General features: G+C 40.4%; 1 protein-coding gene across 4 annotated transcripts in view; it reads left to right on the top strand.

Moving 5' to 3' along the window:
• CHD1 (chromodomain helicase DNA binding protein 1) overlaps positions 1-23,821 on the top strand; it is an 81,806-nt gene that overhangs the window by 44,134 nt on the left and 13,851 nt on the right. For all 4 annotated transcript variants that reach the window (XM_075593502.1, XM_075593488.1, XM_075593510.1 and 1 more), the window contains 19 exons: positions 2,966-3,093; positions 4,127-4,343; positions 8,600-8,689; positions 12,548-12,738; positions 13,342-13,530; positions 13,770-13,932; positions 15,042-15,194; positions 15,354-15,425; positions 16,005-16,154; positions 17,182-17,330; positions 17,419-17,515; positions 18,034-18,129; positions 18,500-18,673; positions 18,782-18,942; positions 19,212-19,253; positions 19,511-19,641; positions 20,413-20,551; positions 20,935-21,085; positions 22,244-22,366. In XM_075593502.1, the coding sequence (XP_075449617.1) occupies positions 2,966-3,093; positions 4,127-4,343; positions 8,600-8,689; positions 12,548-12,738; positions 13,342-13,530; positions 13,770-13,932; positions 15,042-15,194; positions 15,354-15,425; positions 16,005-16,154; positions 17,182-17,330; positions 17,419-17,515; positions 18,034-18,129; positions 18,500-18,673; positions 18,782-18,942; positions 19,212-19,253; positions 19,511-19,641; positions 20,413-20,551; positions 20,935-21,085; positions 22,244-22,366 (2,616 nt within the window). The remainder of the gene's footprint in view (positions 1-2,965; positions 3,094-4,126; positions 4,344-8,599; positions 8,690-12,547; positions 12,739-13,341; positions 13,531-13,769; positions 13,933-15,041; positions 15,195-15,353; positions 15,426-16,004; positions 16,155-17,181; positions 17,331-17,418; positions 17,516-18,033; positions 18,130-18,499; positions 18,674-18,781; positions 18,943-19,211; positions 19,254-19,510; positions 19,642-20,412; positions 20,552-20,934; positions 21,086-22,243; positions 22,367-23,821) is intronic.

Genomic DNA, 23,821 nt, shown 5'->3' with positions numbered 1-23,821 from the left:
AGAATAGTAGCAACATTAGAAGTTAAAATAAGAGTTGAAGCGGTAAAGTAATTTTATATTTGGCAGTGTCGACTAAACTTCTATTGGGGTCAGTGTTTTATGTCCACATCAGCAAGTTATTAAACTCCAAATGAGTTTAGGAACATGAAACCTATAGCGCAAGGACAGGGAAAAACAACAACCGTGTATTCTGTAAAGTGTAAGAGCAATCCCCACTCTGTGTAGTATGAACTCAGAGGAAAGCTTCTGGATGTGGCATGTAGCTGTATTTGTCCAAAGGATCAGATGAAAAGGCTGCTAGGCATCTCCTCCCCTCTGCAGATCTCCGTCTTAAATATGGTTTAGACCCGGTATGTGAAGAGAATTTGCAAAACCGCATACGGCGTAATGTAGTTTAATAGAACAATTAAAACATAAAAATTGCACAGTGCACCTACATACACATTGGTGGCCAATAAGCGCAGATTTGAGAACACCCGGCTCGGTGAAACATCAAAGGCCCGTTCTTCCAGCCTCTGCGGCTGTGGCATTCAGTACCAAATACAGGTAAACCCCGTTATACCGCGATTGTTTTTTTTTTTTGCACACTGCTCGCACTGCTCACACTGCACATTGCTCGCACACTGCACATTGCTCGCACACTGCACATTGCTCGCACACTGCACATTGCTCGCACACTGCACATTGCTCGCACACTGCACATTGCTCGCACACTGCACATTGCTCGCACACTGCACATTGCTCGCACACTGCACATTGCTCGCACACTGCACATTGCTCGCACACTGCACATTGCTCGCACACTGCACATTGCTCGCACACTGCACATTGCTCGCACACTGCACATTGCTCGCACACTGCACACTGCTCGCACACTGCACACTGCTCACACTTACGCACACTCAGACATTTTCACACTCTCACACACTCTCACACACTCTCACACACACACACTCTCACACACTTACACACACCAACACCCGCTCCCGCCCCCGCCCCCCCCTCCTTCTGCGCAGGCAGCGGGGACAACGGTGGGGAGAAGGTGAAGCGGGGACCGGAGGGGCATCACCCCTCCCATCTCCTGTCACGCGGTGAGAGGGGAAAGCCGGGACCGGAGGGGCATCCCCCCTCCCATCTCCTGTCACGCGGTGAGAGGGGGAAGCCGGGACCGGAGGGACATCCCCCCTCCCATCTCCTGTCACGCGGGGTGAATATGCGCTGATGCGGCGGCCATTTTTTTTCCGCGACCCCGCACACACTCTCTCACTGCACACACACTGCTCATTGCTCACACTGCACACTGCTCATTGCTCACACTGCGCACACTGCGGCGCACTGCGCACACTCTCGCACACACACACACTCTCGCACACACACACTCTCACACACACACACTCTCTCACACACTTACACCCACACCCGCTCCCGCCCCCCCCCCCTCCTCCTGCGCAGGCAGCGGGGACAACGGTGGGGAGAAGGTGAAGCCGGGACCGGAGGGGCATCCCCCCTCCCATCTCCTGTCACGCGGTGACAGGGGGAAGCCGGGACCGGAGGGGCATCCCCCCTCCCATCTCCTGTCACGCGGTGACAGGGGGAAGCCGGGACCGGAGGGACATCCCCCCCTCCCATCTCCTGTCACGCGGTGACAGGGGGAAGCGGGGACCGGAGGGACATCCCCGCTCCCATCTCCTGTCCCGCGGGGTGAATATGCGGTGAAGCGGCGGCCATTTTTTTCCCGCGACCCCGTTACTAACGCGGTGGTCTCGGGGTGGACCCCGAGGACCGCGTTATAACGGGGTTTACCTGTACTTCTGCATCACTTGGTTGTTTGTCTCGCCTCGCGATGTTTAGCTATCGATCATCTGGGCTCTCTAGCGTTCTTCCTCACCCTAGGTGTTTCGCTCTGGTTACTGGATAATTAACGTAACCGTGTCATATTGTGCCCTTCAATTTGAATATGTCCTTTTGGACAAATTCAGCTTCTTGCACTATCAATATGCAAGTACATATTATTGAGTGGGGATTGCTCTTACACTTTACAGAATACACGGTTTTGTTTTTTGTCTTTCCTGTCCTTGCGCTATAAGTTCCTTTTTTTTTTTCCTCTTGACTTTGCATTTTCTCTAAGGGTGAGAGAATTGAGCTCCGCGCAGGTACGGTTAGGATTTTCACTTATGTTTTGCCATTTATATTAGTGATTTGTGAGTAAATTTAAAATCACACCGATCACACAGATCATACACCTGGCTACTTCCATTTGTGTGATATTATTGCGTTCAACAACAGTTTGCACACACAAAGCTTCTTCTCTCTTCTCCCGCCCCCCTCCCCCCCCCCCCCACTTCTCCTTATACGGTATTTATTGACCCTCTGGTAATGACCGCTTGGGCCGAGGATAAAGAAATCACTTGATTAACAAACACTTCAATTTCGAGAACCATAAGAAATGCTTTGTGTAATTATCAGGGAGAGAATTTAAACCAAATATTTGCCTTTAGCATGCTTAGATTGTTAAATTCTTTGCAAAAGGTTATTTTTTTGTCCAACTAAGTGGGACTGCATCTTTTAAGAATTCCATTGTGCTGACATCTTTCAGTCCAAAGTGGGCTGTTTTTTTTTTGTTTTTTTTTGTTTTTTTTTGTAGTGGGTAAAGTTTGTCAATAAATTAAAGTACAAAGGTGTTTTGAAATGTAGTGCTTTTATTTTAGAAGCAGTGTGCTTAACTAGACCGTTCTTTAAATTATTGGTATTTTTACCTGTCTTGATTGATCTGACACTTACAGATTATATATTTGTGAAGTGAGCTTACATTTGGTCAAAGTGAAACAAGGAGAATGGTAATCCTGTCTTGATGACAAATAAATGTATTACAGATCAACGTGTAGGTGTACACATGCACACATACACCTATATCTGGGTAGAAACAGAACCATTGAAATTTAAATATTGTTTGTTTATACTGTAGGTTTTAAAACAGAGGCCAAGATTTGTAGCCCTCAAAAAGCAACCCTCGTATATTGGTGGGAATGACACACTGGAGCTGCGGGACTATCAGTTGAATGGTCTAAACTGGCTAGCTCATTCCTGGTGCAAGTAAGGATACTTATGCTATTTTCAAATGTTTTTGTCCAATGATGACATTGATTTTTGTGTATAGCTATACTGCTCTCATTGATCAGCACAAACCTGTATGGAAATCAGTGCAAAGATGTTGGCACATTCCCAGAGCTGAACAATGTTAATCATTTTGGAGTTCATCATTTTTACATCTCATCCGGCTGTGAGGCTGTCACTATTTATAAACGGTGATATTGTCAGCCAGTTCAGTGCTGGGGGCTATTGTGACATTCTACAATGCCTTGTCAGAAGTAAAATGTCAAATAATTAAACATGTTATAAACAGTAAGGTAGTACTTTGTGTAGAAGTAATGAGTAGCTTCTGGTTTATGGCAACAATTAATCCTGCTCACAGACTCCTGTCCTCACTTACAGTAGATCCCCCATTCAATATACTATGAAACCGCTTCCCAGTGAGGGAGAAGAGATCACACTATTCAAATGAATGAGACCAAAATCTTATCCAGCACAGGCAAGCAACCTCATGGCCTTTTCCATAGCAGACTTAAGGGTATATTAATTACATTCCGATACGATGACTATAATTGATTTTGAGTTTTGTGGTCTTGCCATATTAGAGTCCTGTTTGTGTTTTATATGCACTCCATGTGAGTGTATTGTCACTAGTTACACAATTTTCATATATAACTCAAATTACTAATATATATATATATATATTTATATTACACAACTATAATACAGTATATATTTATACAGTATATATTTTCACCCTCGCGGTGTTGCGCCGGATTAGGGGTGAATTTTCTCATTGCCTTTGCAGTCAAAAATAATGCTTCAATACAAAGCACACGTTCATTTCTAGCAGGTAGTCTAATTGAGCACTCAACATCTTAAATTACTTTTAATTGGTATTGGGGTAGCTGGTGAATTCACTGTTTATTTGTAATGTATGAAAAGTTACTTTATATATGTAAAGATTGTTTTATTGGATAACTGCTTGCAAAAAATATTGCTGTCTCTTACTATTTTTTTTCCATTCATTTTTCAGAGGAAACAGTTGTATTCTAGCAGACGAAATGGGTTTGGGAAAAACAATTCAGACTATTTCCTTTCTAAATTACTTGTTCCATGAACATCAGCTCTATGGACCTTTCGTAATAGTCGTTCCACTTTCTACACTAACCTCCTGGCAAAGAGAAATTCAGATTTGGGCTCCTTTGATGAATGCTGTGGTTTATTTAGGTGATATCAACAGTAGAAATATGGTAAGTGACACAAATTAATCTATAAAGCTTTATTAGAGCATAACTGAAGTTACATTTCAGGGAATAGACTTTATTCCCGACCCCGATTCTGCACTCTACTATTTCTAATCCGAGTTCTTAAAATTATGTGATATCCATGCTCCACTATGCAGAATAAGAGTACGGGGGGGGGGGGGGCACCTTCCGTGGGTTACAACCAACCTTATAGCGATCTGCCATCTCAGGGATGCCTTGTGGAAAAGCTACAAAGTAACTGGCACTACCAAAGAACTTAATAACTACAGATGCCTGCGGAATATGTGCACAAGGCAAACAAGACACGCAAAAGTGCTATTTACTTTTACAATCTTCACCAGATTACATAAAATCCAGCTAACTTCTGGAAAGTCATCAACAATATGTACCAGCCTTCTAACCGTCAAGAACCATGTAATATCATTAAGGGGCCTATTACTCTGACAAATCCCACTAACATTGCAAATGCATTCAATGATTACTTTGTGGGGTGTGCTGCTAAATTATTAGCGAAACACAACCCAAACTATAAACATGAACCTCATTCTGAGAGTACCACAATAGCCCCACCCTCTCCCAACACTGCCCACAATTTTCAGTTTGTCTCCGTATCTGAAGAGGATTACACAAGTGCTCCTCAAATTAAAACTAAGCAGCCAATGTGGACGTATATCCCTAAGACCTGGAAAACTGTAGTAGTCCCAATCTTCAAAAGTGTGTACAAAAACACTGTCTCAAACTACAGGCCAATCTCTCTTCTCCCAATACTACCCAAAGTCATCGGAAAATGTGTTCACTCCTAATAAAGTGATTTACTATACCAAGACAAATTTCCCTAGCCAATTCCAATCTGGCTCTGCCCCAAGCACTCCATGGTAACTACCACCCTAAAAGTTTGCAATGAGATCCAGTGTGGAATGGAACTGGGACAACTCACTGGTGCAATATTCCTAGATTTTGCAACGGCTTTTGATACTGTTGATCATGTTATCTTGCTATATAAACTCCAGAGCTCTGGAATAGGGAAGCATGCTTTAAATTGGTTTAATTCCTACCTATCAGGTAGATCACAACATGTCTATCTCGGGCTCTAACTCCAACCCTTTGGATATCACCTGTGGTGTTCCACAAGGCTTTGTCCTGGGGCTCCTTCTCGGGCTCCTACTCTTCTGAGTTAATCAATGATCTTCCTACAGCTTGTAAGGGAGCTTCAATACACATGTATGCGGATGACACAATCTTATATGCTCCCAGCCCTAGCCTCTCCGACCATGAACACATACGTCAATCTGACTTTTTGAGACTTACAAATTGGATTACCCAAAACAAACTGTTTTTAAACACTGACAAGACTGTAACAATGGTATTTGGGACCAAGGCTACATTTTTAAAGCTTGCAATGACTGAGCTCCATATCAGAACCAACTCTAATACCACCCTAGCCCCTGTTACTAGTTTTAAATATTTGGTCATATGGTTCCACATTTGATACCCTCCTCCTGCCTTCCTTAACTCTCTTTCCGCTGTCTCGGAGGAGGATGTATCACTGCTGATCTCCTCTTCTCCCTCTACCACCTGCATCCTTGACCCAATTCCCTCCCATCCGCTGAAACCTCTTGCTCCTACTAATCCCTATGCTCACACAGATTTTTAACTCCTCCCTCTACTCTGGTACCTTCCCCCCCTCCTTCAAACATGCAACAGTCATACCATTACTCAAAAACAGCAAACTTGACCCTACCTTTCTTTCTATCGACCTGTCTCCCTTCTGCCTTTTGCCTCTAAACTCCTTGAACGTCTTGTATTCTCTTGTTTGCTCCATTTTCTCAACACCTATTCTCTCCTACACCCTCTACAATCTGGCTTCCGCACTGGTCACTCGACTGAAACAACCCTCACTAAAATAACTAATGACCTCCATGCTGCCAAAGACAAAGTTCATTACACTCTGCTCATATTACTCGACCTCTCTGCAGCATTTGACACTGGGACAACCCTCTTCTCCCTCACATTCTCCATACTCTTGGTATTCATAACAAAGCTCTATCCTTGATCTTCTAACTCTCCCATCGTACTTTCAGTGTCTTTTTTGGTAACTCCTCTGTCGATCTCTCTGTGGGGGTACCCCAGGGCTCTGTACACACTTTCTCTAGGTGACCTAATCACATCTTTTGGTGTTAAATATCACCTCTATGCTGACGACACACATTTACTTTTCAACCCCTGACCTTAAACCTGCTGTACAGACCAAAGTTTCTGAATGTGTCTCTATGATATCATCCTGGATGGCCCTCTGCTGACTCAAACTTAACATGGCAAAACAGAGCTCATCATACTTCCTCCCAAACCTGGCCCAACTACCTCCTTCCACATTACTGTTGGAAGTACTATCATTCACCCAGTAGCCCAAGCACGCTGCCTAAGGGTCACACTCCACTCCTCTCTCACATTCAAAACGTATCTAAAACCTGGCGCTTTTTCCTCTGCAATATTACAAAGATACACCCTTTCCTCTGTTACTTGACTGCTAAAACTTTGACTCAGGCCCTCATTCTCTCCCATCTTGATTACTGTAACCTCCTGCTGTCCGGCCTTCCTGCCTCTCACCTGTCTCCCCTACAATCTATCCTAAACGCTGCTGCCAGAATCACTCTTCTCTTTCCTAAACCTCTCAGCATCTCCCCTGCTGAAATCACTCTCCTGGGTTCCCATCAAATAATGCATCTCGCACTCAATTCTCCTCACTTTTAAAGCTTTACACTCTTCTGCCCCTCGTTACATCTCAGCCCTAATTTCTCGCACCATCCCGACTCTTGTGTTCTGTTCAAGGATGTCTTCTCTGTACCCCCTTTGTTTCTAAAGCCCTCTCCCGCCTTAAACCTTTCTCAATGACTGCTCCACACCTCTGGAATGCCCTTCCCCTCAATACCCGACTAGCACCCTCTCTAACCACCTTAAGACACACTTGCTTAAAGAAGCATATGAGTAGCTCCGTGGCTAATACTATACACATGATACATCAAGCTTGGCCCCCTGCAGACGCACTTACCAGAATGCCCTCCTACTGTCGGTGTACGTTCTTCCTACCAATTAGGTTGTACGCTCTTCGGAGCGGGGACTCCTCTCCCACAATGTTACATTTATGTCTGAAGCACTTATTCCCATGATCTGTTGCTTGTGTTTGTTTATATCAGGGACGCGCAAACTTTTTTTGCTTCGTCCCCCCTGCCTCCTTCCTTTCCTCTGTTATGCGCATCCCCCTCCTTACCTCGTGCGACGTCAAGTTGCCCCGGGGTTACGTCACGTGACCCGCAGCGTTATTTGACGCGTGTCACAACACATGAACCTGCGGCGTCATTTGATACCGCGTTGCCATGGACACAAATCCTGACGCCGGCAGAGTGAAGGTACGTTTGGAGTTGCAGAGGCCTCACGCGATCCCCCCGCATTTCATTTAGATGCCTTGCGGAAGAACGCGGGGCCTCTGCAAAGCTGCGCCCCACCCCACTTTGCGCACAACTGATTTATGATCGTCGCGTGTAATACTACTGTGAAGCGCTATGTACATTAATGGCGCTATACATACATACCTACATACCCTGTCAAACTAGGGGTACTTTATAGGAACACATCCTCCCTAAGTCTGCTGGTCAGAAAGCGTATCGCACAGCAGATACTAATACCAATTATGGACTATGGGGACATAGTATATATCTCGGCACCCCGAACCCGCCTTGGCAAACTTGATACCCTCTACAATTCAATATGCCGTTTTGTCCTCCAATGCAACTACAACACACATCACTGCGAAATGCTCAAAACTAGATTGGTCATCACTTGAGTCTAGGCGCAATGTTCATCTTGGTCTGTAACTGTTACATACGCCTATAACATATTATCTCTTATTGTGCGTGTATATATAACTCTCAATGTATTACTTCCTGGTTAAAGCATTTTATAAATAAAATAAATAACATTTAATATGGGATCTCATAGACTTTCAATATTTATAATTAAAGCATTAGAAGGCCTATATCAAGAATCATTTAACTAATATCATGCAACAATGTATTAAAGACCAGGTTTTTTTTTGTTTTTTGTTTTTTTTAATTTGTTACTAAGGAGGGTAGTATTAAGATGCAAACATATATTTTATTTTACTTGGACTTCAACGTAAGTCTGACTTATTTGTTAACTGTAAACCATGCATTTTCCTCAAACCCTATTGATTTTAATTTTAGATCAGAACACATGAATGGATGCATCCACAGACGAAGAGATTAAAATTCAATATACTTTTAACAACTTATGAGATTTTACTTAAGGACAAGGTAAGACATACGTGTGTTTCCCTTGTGTTTGACATATTACTTTTTCAGAGCTGAAATGCAAGGTGCTTTCATTTACATCACACCGGCACCTCCATCCGGCACAGGGCCGCTCTTCCCACTCTTGAACCTGTACAACTGAACTCGCAGTTTCATCATCATAAAGTCCCTTTGCTATAGAAAGCATTTGACGTTAAATAGCTGGTTAGCTTTGTAGATCCGCCAGTGCTTGCTTTAGATGTCTGGTATCGGAAGGTAAAATCACTTCATATAGCCCCTTTTCTTTAGCCCGTGTCCAGTTAAAATGGAACTGCGCAATTCCACTTGTTTGTTTTCCAGTTTGTAGCAACCCGTGCCCCACAAATCTTTACATCTACGCCTCTCTAATACTAATACTAGGGGGAAAAGGGAAAACGGAAAACTGGATTTTAAGTGTTGTCAGGAGAAATGCAGGAATGTTTAAGACCATTCAATAGTGAACACATGGAATGTAAAGGCCATTGTTTTTAAATTCCTGCGTTCCACCTTATGACGCAAATTCTGTTTTGTGTGTAGACTCAAACAATTGCACCACAGAAATATTTTAACATTACAAAGAATGCTAAAGATCTGAAATTGCATGGTTGCTTAGAACTCATTACTGGAAGAGCAATTTTAACTTTCAGTATTAGAATTGCTGTTGCATTCTTTCCTCCCCTTTTAGATTGAAACCAATGGGGCTAGATATCGGCTCGTGTCAAATTTCATCCTCACAGATTTTCGCACAAACTTTTATATTTGCAAACCTGCACATTTTGTTAGTGTTGCCCTCCTTTCCCCCACTAGAGTTTTTCGATGAGCGCTATAGAGTTCGTCCAGAATCTAAAATGTGGCTTACAGGAGTCCCATTTTACTAGAAAAATAGTACGTTCCCCAGCACTCAAAAAGAGCACACAAAAACATGAAATAATTCTTGCTTATGTTAAATCTTGTTAGAAATAGATTACTGTATACAAAACGAGTTACAAATAGATTACTGTATACAAAACGAGTTACAATGTCTCCATAGAATAACTAAACACAATCAATATCTATGTACAGAACTCACAACAGATATAGTGCAATAACCCATTTTTATCCAGAGAAGCAAACAAAGTAAATACTACTTATCCATTGGTAAAATCATGCGTGAAGGAATTGCCAAGAGGGCATACGTAGAGTGTCTGTCTAGAAATCCAGGGTTACTACACCCTGAATACCGAACACAGGGACTAGTGGTATATTTAAACCCAATAAAAGAGGGTTATAGGTAACTAATGACATGGGGTGCAACATTTCGGACTTGCCTGTTCTCACACACTAAATGTGGTACTTGCCTCTCATTACCACTTGCTATAATACGGAGAAAAATAAGGGGTGTTTTTTTTTCTTCAAATGGTTATAGGTATCGGCCTCCTTCTATAGCTCCCTGCCAAGCCCAATGTCTGTTCAGTGTAATGAGCTGTTGCAGCAGCATACCGTGCGAGAGTCTCCCCATGAGGCATAAAATGGCCATATGGCTAATCAAGTACATTAGGGGTGTAGTAGCCCTGGATTTATTGAAATCTACTCTTTCCATATGATCTTAGCAATTCCACCATGTATGATTTACCTCTGGAGAAGTGTTACAGGCATACCCTGCATTGACGTACGCAATGGGACCCGGAGCATGTATGTAAAGCGAAAATGTACTTAAAGTGAAGCACTACCTTTTTTCCCACTTATCGATGCATGTACTGTACTGCAATCGTCATATACGTGCATAACTGATGTAAATAACACATTTGTAACAGGTTCTATAGTCTCCCTGTTTGCGCACAGCTGCGGTACAGGTAGGGAGACGGTATTGCTGTTTAGGACGTGCTGACAGGTGCATGCGCGAGCTGCCATCTGCCTATTCGGCAATATGTCCTTGCGAGTGTACTTAAAGTGAGTGTCCTTAAACCGGGGTATGCCTGTATTTAATTTGTTAATTTTTGGATAGAATTGGGTTATTATTGCACTATAATGTAAGTGTAAGAGAAAGATGCTCTCTGTACCAGGGGGTGCACAAGCTTTTTACGTCGCTCCCCTTTTACCTGCTCTCCGGCATCTCTGCGGCAACATGGCAGTGGGTCACCATATTACACCGCGTTGTCGTGGCAACACGTCATCACTATGAGAATATGCGGGAGGAGAAGCCGGAGAGAAGGTAAGAGGCAGTTACAGAAGCCCCGCGCTCTCCCATGGCAATCACTTTAAATGTTGTGGGGAAGCGTGCGGGGCTTGGTTCGGCGACCCCCTTAGAAATTTTCACACACACCTGCTCTATACTACACTCAAAAAAAGCAAGGTGAGTAATATGTATTGATTAAAATGTAACCTTTAATAGGGTATCTCTAAAATAAGGCATATTACTCAATATTTACACAAAATATATACAAAATGTTAGTTCCATCCTTGGTAATTAGTTGAGAGCCATAAATAGTATGTACAATAGCAAGTCGCTAGATGGAGTCCTATAAAGACGCACATAAAGAGGGATAATGTGTCCTGGGGAAAAGGCTGAAATAGATAATATTGGGACCGGCCCTACTGAATGATAGCAATCATGAGTTTGGCCCTAGGCCAGGAGACAAACGTATGGTGAAATTGTTGTCTCGCAGAGATTAGTAAAGGATGGTGCAGCACGAACTGGCTGATATGTTATAAATATATCTGTTCTATTCCCTATTTAAATCGGGGCTGGGGGAGATAGCTACCCCTAAAAATATCTCCTTCATCTAGTAGATCATTATTAGTATATACGGCCTAACGTAGCTATGTATCGTATAATGGCTTACAAAGTGTATATATAGTGAAAGCAGGCTAAAGTTTATGATGTGAAACATAAGTCAGTCATGTATCTGACTTTATTCCGGGTAGTCCAACAGGGCGCTTGGAATCTCCAGGTGCCGCGGCCATCCGAGCACCTCTCCCGTCATTATCCAGTAAGACGCACGCATGCACATGTTTAAATATCTCGCGTTACACGGGCCATTGGGTAGCTGCAATGTTATCTGTCGCGGCTTCCAATTTGGCCCTCGGGACAGGCATTTTGAACCATCAGGAACAAACTGGTGTAGGGGTGAAAGGGGCAGCACTCGCCATTAAAAAAAAAAATACTTTTTAATATATATATCTATATATCTCAAGTTCCTTTATTGTCTGGCGAGTAGCTTTTTGTATAATTTGTCGAGCCCTACATATATATACATACACGCTCACACATACATATGCAGGATGGGGTGATGGTAGCACTACAATTATAAATAGTAATTCATGTATGTAAATACAGTGATTAAGGGTTGTTAACCATCAATTATACGTAAATGTAATGCACATATAAACCATAAAAGGTAAATAGGGAATGGTGCAAAAATCGTGAAAAAAATATAGTGAATGATCAAATTCTTGAATAATGTGAAAGAAAACTTTGAAGTTGGAGGGCTGCTTCAAACATGACCCACATTAAGATGATTTCTAGAAAACAAAGATTAGATTCACACGCTCGCTCCATAGTGTGATTATAATGAAAAAAAGTCATTGATAAAAATAGGGCTAGACAAATGCTCACTTACAATACGTCAGATAAAAAATCGCATGTACCCAGGTGGTGTATGTATATGTATACACTTTAGATACTAATCTGGAAAAAGTATTAAACACTGATAATGCTTAGGAAGTTTCTTGTTACTTGCCTGGCCTGAATGCTCTTGTTTTCAACTTTATAATATGTAAAATAAATAAATTGTCTACCCCAAGTCTGCACCTTTTTTGGGGTTTTCTTGATATCAAAACAACGTTGACAGTTTTTTCTCTTAGTCTTTTCTAGGTGGTGTTAACTGGGCTTTCATAGGAGTAGATGAAGCTCATCGCTTAAAAAATGATGATTCGCTACTGTACAAGACCCTGATTGACTTCAAGTCTAATCATCGTCTTCTTATCACTGGAACTCCTTTGCAAAACTCGCTTAAAGAGCTTTGGTCTTTGCTTCACTTCATAATGCCACAAAAGTAAGTTATTTTGTATATGGAAATGTTTATTTTTTGCACTTCTATATTGTTGATTTGCAAACTATTTTGTTTTGACATTAACTTTTTTTTAAATATTTTTTATTTATTTATTTTAAGTACTGATCCCTTGAAAAGTAAACATTTGCAATCCTTATAGTTTTATTTTCTGTTTTGGAATTTTAAGTGTTGAAAAATGCTGCAGTTTTATTTTTGTGATTTCTAATTAACTTACAAACTGCCAGTTTGTACACCTTGTATGAATCAGGTTGGTCTCCCTGGTGAGGCCCATGTTTTGTTTCTGGTACCCGTAGCTCTCCAGTGTTGTACTGTACTTGGTTAGGGGTAGGGCAGGGGTGACCAACGCCGGTCGCCAAGGGCCACCAACTAGTCCGGTTTTAAGGCTATCCCTGCTTCAGCACAGGTGGTTCAATCAGTGGCTGTTGACTGAGCCACTGATTGGGCCGCTTGTGCTGAAGCAGGGATATACTTAAAATCTGACGTGTTGGTAGCCCTTGGGGACTGGCGTTGGCCATCCCTGCCCTAGGGCTTTGTTATACATGTCAAAATCTGCCCAAAAAAGTACCTATCAACTTTTTTTTCCAGATTTTCCTCCTGGGAAGAGTTTGAAGAGGAGCATGGCAAAGGTAGAGAATATGGTTATGCTAGTCTTCACAAAGAACTTGAGCCATTCCTGCTTAGAAGAGTGAAGAAAGATGTGGAAAAGTCTTTGCCTGCTAAAGTGGAACAAATTTTGAGAATTGAGATGAGTGCTTTACAGAAACAGTACTATAAGTAAGTATGAGAGTCAATACAACATAGTGAGTCCGTAGTTTCTAATGATATTCATGGTCCTTTGCTTAAATAGGTAGTACCGCTAGCTTTTTTTTCTTCCGATATAAAGGTTGTTGGCGGTTGAAGAACAAAGCCACTCTTGGCTTCCAAAACCATAGTATGCTCGTAGCTCTGCTTTATTGGAAAAACTTGCATTTGTAATCTTCAGTTGTGTTCATGTTGTTGTACTGTTTTCCCAGGTGGATCTTAACAAGGAATTACAAGGCCCTTAGCAAAGGTTCTAAGGGAAGTACCTCAGGCTTTTTGAACATCATGATGGAACTTAAGAAGTGTTGTAACCATTGCTACCTCATTAAGCCACCAGAAGATAATGAATTCTACAACAGACAAGAGGCTTTGCAGGTAAAGCATGCGTGTTAGATTGTGTTGCACAAGTGTATATAACGCATAGATGAGACTCAGTCTTGAAGTATTCTTCTTTAATGTGCTATGAATCAGTGTTTCATTAAATCTAGACATCATTGCTGCGCAGCAAACTTCTACTAAATAGAATATGGATATTCTCCTTTCGTTGCGTATTCTTTGAATTTTATTCTGGGGTTCTTCAAAGGGCCAAATTCACACAGTTCCGATAATGGGTATCTGAGCATGATTGGCGCTAAATGCTGTTGACTTGAGTGGTAGTTTTGACTTGAGCGCCGATACCAGTTATTGGAGTTTTAACTCCCTCTCCTCCCCAAAGAATAGGCGGCTGCAGTATAAAAACAGTGCATTTCTGTGATCTATAAGACATCCGGAGAGTGCAATAAAAATGTAGGTCATTTTCACGTTTATGGTAGATGTCTGCCTTTTCTACAAATTCTGAGACGATATCAAATTTTAAAATGCTGCACGACTTGAAGACATACTGAAAGTACTCCATGTGTCTATTTGTGACTGAAGTGTGGTGTTTTATTACATTAACCCCTTTACTGCCACAAGCAAAGGGGGGTAGGGATAATTGCAAGTAGTCAAACTACTTATCCTACCTGAACATTAAAGTAATGCCTGTTAAAGCAACATCTCATTTTATCAATGCTGAAAGGGGACATTTCTGCAAACATAAATAACTTATTGTACAAAATGTTTTCCCAATTTTAAAATCTAGATGTTAAGTATGTATAATAAAACAAGTGCCAGTCCTTTTTTTCACTATCGCTGATAAAGAAATAATGCACTTAACATTTTCATAGATTGAGTTTTTAGTTAATGTGGAATGGACCGTCAAGTTATTATAGTTGGGTGTTTGTATATATGTTCATTTAGCACAGCGGCATGTAACTACAGCGGTGCTCCACCCACTGAAATTTAGTTCCTAACTTATTTTTCGTTTTCATGCCAAACTTTATTGGACAGGGTAAGTTTAAGGAAAAGAAGTCACAACATTGGCTAAAATGCATGTTTTTTATGCTCGGTTTTGTTTTGTGTGCATTTTTCTTTTTAAATTGAAGATCTATTTTTTTTTTTATCAGCATTTAATTAGGAGTAGCGGCAAACTTATTCTTCTTGACAAGTTGTTAATTCGTTTGAAAGAACGTGGAAACAGGGTTCTGATCTTCTCTCAAATGGTGCGGATGCTGGACATCCTTGCAGAGTATTTGAAGTCACGGCAGTTTACCTTCCAGGTAAGTTACGGCTTTTGCTGTGGGTTCTCCTAGCTAGAGGTAACACAGTTACTAGTCTTGCATTTTTTTATTACAAAGTTGCTTTTAGATTATGGTTTTGCCTCATTACTGGTTTTATGAAGAAACTTGATTCTAAGTCATATAACTTTGTTTTCCTAGAGATTAGATGGATCTATCAAGGGAGAAATAAGAAAACAAGCACTGGATCATTTTAATGCTGAAGGATCCGAGGTGAGCAACTTTTATGTAATTTATGGAAAATCAATCCCAAATTCTTATCTGACGCACAAGATGTTTCACTGTGATCACGCATTGGGTATTTATTCTATATGCTAATATGCTTTAGGACACCACATATTTTACACTTTTTAAAATAACGCTTTACTGTGATTGCTCATTTGCATTATTACCCACAATCCCTTGCTGCAGTGGAAGCATTGTATGCTAAGAGATAATGGTGACAGTCATGGTTACAGTCCTAAGACATGTGAATGTGCTCGCAAGTGATATTTTGATTTGTTGTCACTTTTTTTTATTTTACTCCCCCATAACTTATTGTGTATCAAATTGCTTTGCGTTACCACACATTTCCTACTGCATGGTCTGCTTCCTGTTATAATTTCAGTTCGCTTTTTTTGTGTGTGAAATAAAAAAGTTTTTAGACTTCAAAATGTACTCATCCATGTGTCCACAAAAAAAGTTGTTTTAATGATAAAAATGTATGGTAGACTTTAATGGTCAAACAGTTGTTATAGATTTGTGTAGTATTCTTTTGAGGGGATTTCACAATCTAAACATTATTTGTTGCAGGATTTTTGCTTTTTGCTGTCAACCAGAGCTGGGGGCCTTGGAATAAACCTTGCATCAGCTGATACTGTTGTTATTTTTGATTCTGACTGGAACCCACAAAATGATCTCCAAGCACAAGCTAGAGCTCATAGGATTGGCCAAAAAAAGCAGGTGACAGAGGTTTTTTATTGTGGCTTAACCCTGAGGGGCATGAGATCTTATTGGGAGGGGGGGGGGCGGGCGTGGAGGTTAGAGGCCCCATGTCTCTTCCCCAAAGCATTTAAATTAAGTACTGAAGAGCGCGCGAGGCCTTTAACTTATCTTGTCTTCGTGCGACACGTCGCCATTACAACACAGGGCCATGTGACGTCACATGACCCCGTAACATCATTTCATGCAGGTTCCTAGGTAAGGAGGGACGCGTGCACTGGGGCTGAGCTGTCATTAGGGCACACAGTAGACAGTTTGTGCACTCTGGCTTAACCCAATACATATATTACAGTTTCCCATGAAACATCTTTGGAGTATTGTACTGAAGTTTTGTTTAGTGAAGGCAACTGTGGCAAATGCATTTAAATGTTTGAGAGGTATGCAAAGGTGTTGGTGAGTTTATATGAAGTGGTTTGTTAATATGCTGTTCCATAAAAACAGCTTTCAAACAAATCCCTAAACGCAGGTATAGTAAATTGACAATGTAATGAGATGTGAAGTCTTTATTTAAAACACTCTAAAATCCCAGACACAGCCCGGTACAATGACATGGTAGGTCCAAAGTTAACTTTTGAATGTCAGAGGGGGGGAAACATTCCTAATTTTTTTTTTAAATTCTTCTCAACTTAATTCTTCTTGGCCATGTCACAGCAAGACCTTGTGCAGCCTTCCCAACTCATGTCTGCATTGTTACATGTAGCTGTGAAGACTAATAGATTCTACTGTATTCAATTTTAATTAAATTAATTGTATATTCCTTCAAGATACATCATAAAAAAATGTCTAATCTGTTCAGTGCTTCCTAGGCTAATTAAGCAGTGATGCACTGGGTGCTTATCAACATTAATAGTTTGAATATATTTTAAAGTAGACGATTCTTGAAATTAAAAAGGAATGTTTTCCACATTGTCGCAATTAAATTTCTATAGCCGATAGTCCATGCTTGTGTAATGTTTAATCTAAAATTACTCAAACTCACTGCTTTTAGGTAAATATTTATCGCTTGGTCACAAAAGGGTCTGTAGAGGAAGAGATCATTGAAAGGGCAAAAAAGAAAATGGTGTTAGATCATCTTGTAATTCAACGAATGGACACCACAGGCAAGACCGTTCTACACACTGGATCAACACCATCAAGGTAATTATTGGGTTTTAAAAAACGTTTAGATGTTTTTTAAAAGTAAATGGTGCTTTAAGCTTATTTGTGATTTATCCTTTTGTTGAAGCTCTACTCCATTTAATAAAGAAGAATTAGCTGCCATCTTAAAGTTTGGTGCTGAGGAACTTTTTAAGGAGCCTGAAGGAGAAGAAGAAGAACCACAGGTATTAAAATCTTGTCTTGTTGTTTATCCGTAATTACCATAGATATGTACTGTAGTACTAGGATAACCAAAATCCATTTATAGTTTGCATTTGAAAACCAGATTGGAATATACAGATGTCGAATCTTCTAACTATCAGCTGCCGTAGAGCATGTGCTGGTTGCACAGTGTGCAAAGCGTTGACCGTCCGCGGCCCAGTGCATAGCAGGCGGTAATGGCCCATCAGGATTAACACAGCGGGGGTCCCTGCGTCTGACTGGGACTCGCAGTGTGAATCCTACCGGGTTGCAACTGACTGTAAGAGTGAGACTGAATCAGTCTCTAACAGGCGATTGCAAGACTTATTTTATTTTAATAATAGTTTAGAAACCGGGTATCTCCGGAAGTGAATAACATTCATTTCAGCCTCGGAGACCCCGGTATCTCCGCCATGTTTAAATTGATACGATAGGCTGCCAGTTCAGCATGGTTTGTTTTTTGTTTTTTTAAGAAATGTTTTTTTTGTGTGTATTTATTAAGGAAATTGATATAGATGAAATCTTGAAAAGAGCAGAGACGCGTGAAAATGAAGGCGGCCCAACGACTGTGGGTGATGAGCTACTTTCCCAATTTAAGGTATGGTATATTTACTTTTCTTTCATTAAACTTTTTATGTTGCAGATACGCAAATGAGATTTTATTTATGCTGCTAAATTTTATAATATCCATTTTTTGCTAATATAGCCTTTTAAACAACCATTTCAATGTTTTTGCTTTAAACAGACATTCTGGAGATCTATTAGACTCTTAAAAACATTTAATAAGTATTGGAAAGACTAAAACAAAGTTTTATAGTGATACCAATTTTTCCCATTTTGTTTTCCTCCTAAAATAATCTAATTGTCACAATAATAGGTATTGGAGCTTGCAAAATATATAGTTTAATATATAACATATAGAATTTTAAAGTTCACTTCACAACTGTATAAACCCATTTTTTCCTAAGGTGGCAAACTTTTCAACTATGGATGAAGATGATATTGTTGAACCTGAACGAAATTCTAAATCCTGGGAAGACCTTATTCCCAATGACCAGAGAAGAAGAATGGAAGAGGAGGAGCGGCAGAAGGAATTAGATGAAATCTATCTGCTTCCGAGAATGAGGAACTGTGCAAAGCAGGTGGGGTTCTAATATTTCTTTTGATGTGTAATTATTTTGTTTACTCCATGCTAGTTTAACTATTATCATGCCTGAAAAATATTGATTTTCTTTTTATTTGAATCCAAGGCACGCTTCAATGGGAGTGAAGGTAGACGCAGTAGGAACAGAAGATACTCTGGATCTGACAGTGATTCTATGTCCGATAGGAAACGTCCCAAAAAACGTGGTCGGCCACGGACAATTCCAAGAGAAAATATTAAGGGCTTTAGTGATGCAGAAATTCGAAGGTTGGTTCTTTTATGTGTAAAAAATGTATGATCCCGGTGTACCAATTCTGCATATCTTAATCATAAATATTTGAATTTTTTGTATGCGTTTTCCCGACTTGGTTTATATGTAGAAAAAAAGGTACGATATGTGGTACATACGCTTTAAACATTGCTATAAAATTGACTGGTTATCAAGAATGTATTCTGATTTCTTAGAAAAAGATTGGTAAAAGTTTCTGGTGGAACTAAAAATGATTATGCTACAACATACTTGTTTTTGTTTCTAGGTTTATCAAGAGTTACAAAAAATTTGGTGGACCACTGGAAAGGTAATTGTATTTTTGTCCCTCAATCATCTGTAAAAGCTCCGTAATCTGATGTCAAAATGAATGATGTTTACTTATATCTGTATTTTAATGAGTTATTGATCCGTGGCTGGATACATAGAATCATAAATGTGATCTTAGATTTTAATTGGAGTACGCAGTACTACAGGAAATTGTGAGTTTCCGTATTCCTTGGGACATCCTTATGAAAAAGTGTCTACTCGTATGTACGTGTGGAATAAGAGCTGGTTTTATTTCAGGTTAGATGCAATAGCTCGCGATGCTGAGTTGGTGGACAAATCTGAGACAGACCTACGTCGACTTGGAGAACTGGTACACAGTGGCTGCATTAAGGCTCTGAAAGATGGTGGTTCTGGCCCAGAAAGGACAGGTATGTTTAATGTGAAACGGTCCACCAAGTACCGGAATGAAACGTTTGACAATGACCAAATCGCCACGGCGTCCCGCCACCAGGACTACTCGCCGCATGTCTGCAGCTGGGGAGATCCGAGGACATTTAAACATGGCAAAAGGCGACGAGGCGACCTGCGATGAGTAGTTCTGGCAACGGAGCTCCAGTAACGACTTGGTCGCAGTCAAATGGCCGCAGCCAAACGTCCTAGACAGACCAAATACAGCCTCCTTAATAGACATGTTATCACCCAGAACAAGCTTCTTATGCAGTCTGGCCATTTTCCTTTCGTTGCTAATTATGACCCTTGCAAAACATTATAGGTTCCTTCCAATTTGTTAATGGATGAAGTCTGTTGAGCTTGTCATTTTAAATTACTGTACTACTGTCTTTGTTGGCAGTGTCAATGTCTTTATACCAGACAAGCGATCAATCAGTTAGAGGTGTTTAATCATTTTTCTTCTCAAATCTAAACTGGATAGCAAATCAATATTGTGGGAATAAAGACAACATAAATTGTTCCACAACGTTTTTTAACGGGAGCTGAACAAGACATTTACATATAATTTGCACACAAAAATGCTATTTCCAAGAATATGGAACATGTCTACTGTAAAATAATGCAAGTGGAACCAACTTTAACTACCACGTCCTTATTAATTGCTAACCCTTTATACATGTTGTTCGTTGGTGTATTCTCGGTGTGTAATTTAAATTGTATTTAACGGTGTGTTCTGTTTATCATACAAGGGGGAAGACGTGGAAAAGTGAAAGGGCCAACATTCCGTATCTCAGGGGTACAAGTTAATGCAAAACTGGTCAGTTCTCATGAAGAAGAGCTGGCTCCATTGCATAAATCTATTCCTACAGATCCTGAGGAAAGGAAAAAGTATGTTTGATTATATATTCATTGATGTTTTGGGTTAATGTGTAACCACAAACCAGGTTAATCTCCTACTATGAAGAGCAGTAGAGAGTTTTGTTAAACCATGACTCACTGTGTTGCGCTGTCTCGGCGCGTGTAGCTGGCTTACTGTCTCTCGGCGCGTGTAGCTGGCGCGCTTTCTCTCGGCGCGTGTGGCTGGCGCGCTGTCTCTCGCGTGTTTGTAAATGACATTAAAAGTTTTTACATATATTATGATATAAATATGCACATTGCTGAGCACAGCTAAATATAAGCATGGTAATCTTCCAAACAATTAACATTGATGTGATCTAGAAGTGTTGACAACCTGTGTACTAAAATAATTTCCTGTGTACTTTTTTTTGCAGATATGTTGTCCCTTGCCACACCAAAGCAGCTCACTTTGATATTGACTGGATCAAAGAAAATGACTCAAACCTTTTAATAGGCATCTATGAGTATGGATATGGCAGCTGGGAAATGATTAAAATGGACCCTGACCTCAACTTAACACAAAAGGTGTGTGTCCAGATAATGTCTTCAAAATAGCTTGTTAGGTTTACCACATAAAGGAGCAATCCATAGGACCTATTTAAAAAAAAAATCCACTGTATTGAAGCAGCGTGTCTCTTGAGCTAAACCCCATTCATTTCAGGTTTGGGGCCCCCTTGCTTTTTCTGAGATACAGACTTCCAAAAGGTGTGCCGGTATCTCAACAAGGTTTAAAGTTCATGCTAGCCAATAGAAGCCGAACCTTTAAAGGTCATGGCTTCCTATTGGCAGGAAGGCCATGTAAGCTTTGAAAATCCACATTACGTGATCCCTGCTAGCTGAGTGGCTATCCACCCCCTCCCTACCGGCACCCCCTACAAAGATATCTCAGAACGCAGAACACAAAGGTTAATAAACGTATGGTTATTTGGCCGCAGCCAACAGGGACCCACAACCCACACGTGCAAAATACCTTACCAAAACAGGGGACTCCTAGTTTGCTATGTGCAGGGCGCATGCTGTTCTGGGATCGGTGTCGGCTTGTATAGTTTCCCGGCCTCCACCTGTAATCATGGAGAACTGGGTGCCGACCAGGTGTCTCTTTAACTGCTGAGCCAATTCGATGGGGGTGTCAAGAACAGACCAATCCAGGGAGGGGGTGGAACCAGTGCTTGAGGACCTGGCGGACGAGGCCGGGGAGGCTTTGAAATCGGAATTGACCAATGGGACTAGGACCCGGTTCCCGAAGTCGGCTCCAGGCCTCTCGCAGGGCTAGACGCATCAATGCAGGCGAGAGAACTACTCTCCCAGCAGGCGGGCATGTTGTTTCCTGGCTTCATTGTCTCCAAGCACAGTGGCTAGCCCAATGACTCATTTGTATACCTGGTACTCGGCCATTGTTACTTGCCCAGGCATACAAGGAGTCACACAGATAACTCAACAGTAAAAATCACACAGCAACACATTAAATATTACATGAGCTAAAACATTTTGCAGCCCTGGAATGGCACATTAACCCTTGCAGTGGGTCCCCATCTTAACAGCGCATTCACTTCAATGAGCTGTAATGTGTCTTATAGAGCAGCACTGCTTTGTAATATGGCCCAAAGTGTATCTAGCATAGTTCCACTGATTTGATCAGTAGGTTATTATTAAATATACATAATAAATATTTTTGTTCCATAGATTTTACCTGATGATCCAGACAAGAAACCACAAGCCAAGCAATTACAAACCAGAGCTGACTACCTCATTAAACTTCTTAATAAAGATCTGGCGAGGAAAGAAGCACAAAGACTTTCGGGTGGAGTAAGTCATATTTGGATGTGAAACTGTTAGTTAATGAATGTAATTGTAAACAAAAAAAATGAAAAATAGTTCTTAAAGGGCCAGTCTCCCGTAGCATGTCCAGAAACAATGTATCTGTGTAATTGGTTTCCTTAGAATTAATCACCTTTTGAAGTAACAATTTGACTTCTTTGCATCCTATTCAAAATGTATTTTTTCCTTTTCTGCTGAATTCGGGCATCAGCTACTTATGTTTTATCTGTTTGACTAATGATTGCTTCATAATTACAAAAACAATGGACAAAACAAAAACATTATCTGCCTCTAGTTTTGATGACTAAGAATTAAACAGTGATTTGTTGATGGGTGTTTCTGTGCGATTACAACCTGATTGGCACAGTTGCCGTTTGATGAATAACCCCCTAAGCCTCATTCATAAGATTGTAGGGTTTTGTTTGTCATGGAAAAGTTCATTTTAAATAATTGGTTTAATATACTTATTTGGCTGTTTTTGTTTTGTTTATCAGTAAAATGTAATATTTTAAATATGCCTGTCCTAGTTGAGTTTCTTCCTACAGTTGGCTGCACCTAGTGACAGCAAGAAAATGTAGCACTCAACGTTACTTTAAATCTTCGTTCTTATTATTCCCATCTGTTATTCAATATCCTTTAAATGTTAATGCTTATATAGGTGGTAATGCACTATTTACCCGTGTGTGTTATAGCTCTTAACCACTTTCTTAATTTTACACTGTAGTGAAGCCAAGCTAATTCAATATGTAGCAGACAGATGTATTGAAATTACATTTTTATGAATTGTTGCTTGAAAATCGTGGTTAAGAATAATTGAGCAATATTTCAACTAAACCACATTAGTAACAGTCTGTCTAAATATTATTACCCACATAGTGAGGCCTTTGTTTTGAAAGGGGATACCTATTTTTTTTTTCATACCTTGCCCACTTTATCTCCTATCCTGCTATCTTTGAGACATTTTTTTTCTACTCTTTCTCTAAATGGTATTTTGACCCTATTTACACTATTAACAAATGTTTTGAACATTGACAGTTATTCATAGACACTACAAGTATGTTTTTTGGGGGAGCACTGGTTACCACAACGTACTATTTATTTGAAATTGTTACTGAGGAATGACTTTTGCGCAATGGAACTTTTTTATAATGCTAAATTGTTTCATACAAACACCTTGATTTTGAAAACACTGTATTGACTATTTACACTCCTGATCACTTATTATTCATTAGAAGTTAACTTAAAGCATGATTTCAACTGATGAGACCCCCTGCCTAATATTTTAAATATATCTTGTTAAAAATTAAAAATAAAGTAGCTTAATTGATTTGTGTTCTTATTTATGGATTTATATTCTTAGAAGATATGTTTTCCCCCTGTTGCTGCTGCTGAATTTGATAAATGTTTTAGAACCACTCAGGACAAAAATATTTGAACTCGTTT

Source organism: Ascaphus truei, chromosome 1, assembly GCF_040206685.1.
Source record: "Ascaphus truei isolate aAscTru1 chromosome 1, aAscTru1.hap1, whole genome shotgun sequence".
Lineage (NCBI taxonomy): Eukaryota > Metazoa > Chordata > Amphibia > Anura > Ascaphidae > Ascaphus > Ascaphus truei.
The sequence above is the reverse complement of the archived record's forward strand: the minus strand, read 5'-3'. Positions and strand labels throughout refer to the sequence as shown.